The 6,000-nt window shown below is 35.9% G+C and overlaps 1 protein-coding gene across 3 annotated transcripts in view; it reads right to left on the reverse strand.

Annotated features, from left to right (window-relative positions):
* The window catches only part of Gtpbp8 (GTP binding protein 8 (putative)), a 42,295-nt gene extending 36,539 nt beyond the window's left edge, over positions 1-5,756 (reverse strand). For all 3 annotated transcript variants that reach the window (XM_047563644.1, XM_047563645.1, XM_047563643.1), the window contains exons 1-4: positions 5,406-5,756; positions 3,442-3,540; positions 1,680-1,810; positions 539-638 (exon numbers count right to left, since the gene is read on the reverse strand). In XM_047563644.1, the coding sequence (XP_047419600.1) occupies positions 539-638; positions 1,680-1,810; positions 3,442-3,540; positions 5,406-5,741 (666 nt within the window). In that variant the 5' untranslated portion in view covers positions 5,742-5,756. The remainder of the gene's footprint in view (positions 1-538; positions 639-1,679; positions 1,811-3,441; positions 3,541-5,405) is intronic.
* Positions 5,757-6,000: the final 244 nt, after the last annotated feature.

Raw genomic sequence — 6,000 nt, forward strand, 5'->3', positions numbered from 1 at the left:
TAAAATTAATGTAGATGCCAGACTACTAATCTGTATTTTATTCTAGGTCAGCTGACAGAAAGAGTGCTAGTAAGATATTCCCAGAAGAAATTGTTTCTTTAAGAATATAAAAATAACACTTGTATGTGCTGGAGCCTGCTATGTTCTTGAAATGATTTTTAAATTCCAAAATAGGTTCACAAATTTTTCAGTTGTACTTCTATTTATATTTGGTAAGTATTATCTGCCAAGCTGCTGTTAAAGAGCTATTAACATGTTTTAGGCAACAGTTTATATTTCCATTAAAAAAAATGGAAAATGAAAGCACTAAGGAACACTAAGTGAACAGCTTAAAATACTTTTACTTTGATTATAATTTTAAAAACTTAAAACTGAGAGAAGGAAAAAAGTGCCACTCAACATAAAGTACCAACATAAAGGCACTTCTTTGTATTTTGAGAAGGTAAGACCTATTCATTCATTAAAAAGTGTTTGCACAGATCACACGAAACAGAACTGATGTTTCTAACTGCAACCATGAGTCAAAAGAAACACTTACCACATAAGGTAATGCAAATTCTTCACACATTTCTACAGCAATATTGTCTGTTTTTGTAATTCCAACGGCACTATCCACTAATAAAAATGTTCTCTTCAAGCTGTAAGAATGTAGAAAAGAAGATTAATGGCAATATAAGATATATTCATTCATCTCTCCTACCCACCCTTACTATACTAAGGAATTTCCCTTTAAGTATTTTTGATCCAAAATTTAAAAATTTCTTTAGGCAAAAGGAATTCTAAATTCACCAGGAAGTTCATCCTATAATCTAATAGGTCTCAAAGCTGTTTACTTCCAATACTTAGTTTGCTAAATATTAATTTATTTCAATAAGCATGTATTAAACCTAAGTCTGACTGGGATTTTTGTTCTGATGAGTTAAGTCCCTTAAACTTTAGTGGGGGAAAAAAAAAACACAATTTTACTATATGTTATCACAAGTATTTAACCTTTTAAATATTATTTTAAGACTAACAGATAACAGAAATCAGACACATGATATTTTGCATTTTCTTTTGTAAATATTTCACCTTAGTTTCTATGTAAAGTTACAAAACTAATACAGTTACCAACACTTTTGTTTTTAAATTGGTGGGCCTAGGGATCAAAACCAGAGCCTCTAGCATGTTCAGCAAGCACTCTACCACTGAGCTACATCCCCAGTCCTGAACAAATTTTTATAGTTCAGAAATTTAATATTATTTTTCTCTATATTGTGCAATTCTTGAAACAGAACTGTCACTTGACTACCTATAGAGACATATAGGTAAAGATAACATTTTCAGAGGATAAAGCTGAGGTATTTTAAAAATAATCAATTTACTGAAGTTTATTTAAATCTGATAAATATCACATTAACCAACAATTTTCATTTTCAGAAATTAGTTAGGAGTTTGGTTTAAAAAAATGAACAAACTACTGAAGTACTCTAGAGTTTCCAATTTAGGAAAACACTTGAAATTAAGATTACAATCACCTACAGTCAGAAGCCAAAACACACCATTTTCCTAAATATTATATTATAGAACATTATGAGAATAAAAAATGGACCTTCTAAATTAAGTCATTTGATAAAAATGAAATACTGATCATGTGTAGAATACTCCACTGATAAAAATAAGAAAATAAATTTCCTTACTTCCTTCGTTCTTTTAGATAGGCCTCTACCATGTCAACAAAATCTTCTGGTGCTCTATAGCCATAACCTGGCATGTCCACCACTGTAAAATACTTTCCAACTTTGAAAAAATTCATTTTCTTTGTATGTCCCTAATAAATGAAAAAATAAAAGCTGACTTAAAATGTCTTTTATATATTTCATGTGTTGCAATGTTTTCTATTCAACTGTCAAATATTTATTAAAAGCCCTGTATACAATCCCAGGTACTCTATGACACACGAAAATGACAGAAGGGAAATGGTTGAATATAAGCTTGGCTCATACTACTTTCTCCTTCTAATTCATTTTTCTGAAAATAGATTCTGTATTACTTAAGAACTTTAGATTCCATATAAGACATACGGAAAAATACAGGCAAAATGTTATGGAGTCTTGCCTATTTCACTCTCCATGGAAAACATCACTCTGTTTCAAACTGTGTGATTGCCATAGTCATAATAGGCTTTTTTAACATCTACATACAAAACCTGATAAGTTTCTTACCCCTAGATTATTGCTCCCCTATAGTCAAGATGTTTTTATGTTTTATTATGTGAGTTTTAGTGCTCTCATTAAACCTTTTTAAAATCATGTACAACACTATAATTTTAAAATATTTGCACAGCTAAAATTGATGGAAAAAGATAATAAGTGGTTTATTCTTTTGTGTCCATGGAAATTTATTAATCATAAAAAGAAAAGACAATTTAGTCAATTGTTCTGATTGTAGAAAAAATATTATCAAAGTCTTCTTAATGGTGATTAAACTTTCAGTAGGCTTATCTGTCCATTAGAAAATGATTTTAGAATTATATGACCTGACAAGACTGAGGTTGACAATGTAAAGAATAAATGTCATCCATGGTCCTCTTACATTGGAAGGGGATTCACCCTACCTAGAAGTTATAGTTTAGTCAGTTTATATGGTAAGGCAGGGTAGGAGTGAGGATGGAAAGGTTAAGGAAAGAATTATTAGTGATAAATCCAGAGAATCAACTACATGAAGAAATGGCGAGCAAAAGACTAGTTAAGTCTCATGGAAGGGCTCCAACTTAATGCAAGGATCAGGGAGCAGTGAGCATTGGAGCCAGTGGTTTTGCCATGGATTGATATTAAGGTATGGGGACCTGGGGATGATTTGACACTATAAATGTCATCTTAGATATTGGTAGATTATGCTTTATTAAGGCAAAGGAGGAACTGGAAAATGACAGAAAGTTATTATAGTAGGATGGCTGGGTTAAGAAGCATATGGTTTGGTCTTGGAAAAACACAATATGCCTGACAGGTAAATGTGTAAGAATGAGTGTGTGCGCATGTGGAGAGAGAAAATTAGTAAGGTATAAAAGACTGCCGGAAGAAAAAGGAAAACAACAAAACAAAACAAAACAAAACAAACAAAAACCCATTAAAGCTATTTCCCCTAAAATCAATATGGAACTAGATGATCATTATTTAGAAGGAAACAGTACAATTCTAATAAAAGACTTTGTTAACTCTTTGGATGATATGGACAAAGAAAGCTTTCCTCAAGGTACTGGCAAGACTACTAAAATTCAGTCAGTCATACTTGCTTTTTTTTGGAGAAATACACAGGATGAATGAAATGTCCTGCTTTAACTGTTTGAAAAATTCTTTTTCTCTAGGCACTTACCAAATTATTTCTTTTATCTTCCAATATTTATTACTCATTTTACTCAATTTGAGAGGTAGTCCAGATATATTTAAAGTATCAACATACCGGTTTTTTGGAGACTCTAACTTCAACCTCTGGGGCCAGGGAGAATAACGCCTTTATTAGGGATGATTTTCCAACATTGCTTCTGCCTATAAAACATACCTTACACAAGAAAAAAAAGATAATTGAGCACTAAGAGAACTGAGTACTAGTTTATTAATTAAATGTTATACCCCTCATGAAACGAAACTATTCAGTCTTGTCAAGGCACATAAAAAGTGGTTTCTGTGTGGTCAGATCTCAAATTCTAACACATGGCTAATATTTATGAACTATTTCAAGGTGCTAAGTACTATTCTAAGCCTTCAACAATCTTTTCTTTCTTTTTTTTTGGCGGGGGGTGTACTGGGGATTGAACTCAGGGTCATTCAACCACTGAGCCACATCCCCAGTCCTATAATGTATTTTTTATTTAGACAGGGTCTCACTGAGTTGCTTAGCGCCTCAATTATTCCAAGGCTGGCTTTGGGATCCTCCTGCTTCAGCCTCCACAATTGCTGGGATTACAGGCGCATATACACCACCATCCCCAGTTCAACTTTCTTTTCTTTTCTTTTTTTTTTTTTTTTTTTTTACAACATACCTATGGAATGGATTATATAATCATCTCCCATTTTGTAGATGAGAAAATAGTTAACTAGCCCCAAATTATACAGTGAGAGTGAAGGATCTGGGATTTGAAATCAGGACATTTATATCCAGAACCTGTACCTTTAATTTCACTATGCTACTCAAGAATATCTGCATGTTTTATTAAGCATTACATGTTTGCAAAGCTTTCTGAAGTAACAAAAATGTTATTTCAATCTAAAGTACACCTACATGCTTGGAAGCATATTTTCTTAAGAATTTCCATAGTATATTGTAACACCAGGGTATTCCAGGTTTTTTTTTTTTCCCTTGATCTTTTTGGTTCCAAGATTTTCTCCTTTGTTTTGTGGGAAGCAACAGAATAGTCTTGTTAATCACCATTAGTACACATGGTTTTGCTTTTTAATGGTATTAAAGGGTAGACAACTTCAACTTATTCTAAATGAGGTCAAAACTGCTCCTTGGAGGACACTTTGGAAATGTGTAAGGGCATTTTTGGTTATCAGTACAACTGGGAGGCATTTAGTGGACAGGGGCCAGAGATGCCATATATTCTACAAAACTGTTAGTCCTCAAAATGAATGATATGAGTCTTGCATAAGTTTCAAATGCTTGACTGATTAAACCCAATGCTAATATACAAACAAAACTGAATAACAAACAATAGTATACAAAAGTCCATTAATTTTAGGAGTTCTTCATAATTCAGAAGAAAAATTTCAGGCCAATGTTCCATTTACAGGGCAAAGGAGATTTGAGCCGCCTTTTAGCAAACTCAAAACAAAATATATTATTAAATTGTAGAACATGCATAAAATGTACACTCTGAAATTTCACTAATGGAAGTTTAAAAATCTCTTTATTGCTATCTATAGATAATTATTCCTGAAGATGAGAAATTTAGATAGGGTGAAAATTACATATTGATAAGGATCATCTCATTTATGGATCTATCACGTCTCCTTCCCTAACTTGTAATTTGTCCCAGCATGTTTTTCTACTTCAATTAATTAGGAAATAAATAAAGGGCAGAATTTTCTTTTTGAACTCTTAGTTCATGTTTCAAAACCCCTTAAAGTCTTCCGTATTCATTATCATAATTAAAACTATGTATTTTTTCGTCTCCACTTCTGGTGCTGGGGCCAAAAACTGCCAGGCAACTGGTCTACCACTGAGCCACATCCCCAGCAAAACTATATATATGGTTATCTAAAATATGCCTCCACACAAACCCAGGAAACTTTTCTGATCGTGTGAAACTAGTGGTAGTAGAATTCCCGCCGCTGGCCTTCTTCATAAGCTGCGGCAGGTGGGGCTCGGGTGGTTTGAGCGCTAACCCCTTGCGGCCGGTAAACCCGGGCAGTTGGAGCCCTCACCTCAGGTCGAGAGAGGGCCGGGGCGTGGTCGAGCCGGACCGCGGAGCTGAGATACTCAATGCGGTTCCGCTGCGAAGCAGCGAAAACGCTCTCCGCCCTTGCGATGTCCTCCAGGCTAGGGTCGAAGACCCTCAGGTGAAGGTGGGGCCTTGTGTCCGGGACAAGGTGCTGCTCGAGTTCCTGCAGCGGGTACACTAACTTTGTCAACTGACTCTTCGGCAGCCGCAGTACCTCAGCAAAAGTCTGGGACTTGCTGTAAGCTCGGCTCTGGCGCCCCATTGCCGCCAGCATCTCAAAGAGCTTCTCCATTCCAAGCCGCAGGCCCGGCGCTGCCATGTTCCTTTCCTTGAAGCCCCGCGGCAGAGTCCTTTTCCCACGGTCTGGACCGCGCGTGCGTGAATGCCGCTGGCGCGGCGCCTGCTGGGAATCGTAGTCTCCTCTGACCTTTCCCGCTTCTGCGGGCAGTGAACCCGGTGATCAAGGCGATTGGGTTCCTCAAACACCCTTGCCTTAACGACTGTGCCCCGGACTAGTACCTTACAGCAGGAGGATGTCAAACGGTTTCCAGAGGTGAAAGACTTACCTTGCTATGTGG

The sequence above is a fragment of the Sciurus carolinensis genome, chromosome 9, assembly GCF_902686445.1.
Source record: "Sciurus carolinensis chromosome 9, mSciCar1.2, whole genome shotgun sequence".
NCBI classification, from domain to species: Eukaryota; Metazoa; Chordata; class Mammalia; order Rodentia; family Sciuridae; genus Sciurus; species Sciurus carolinensis.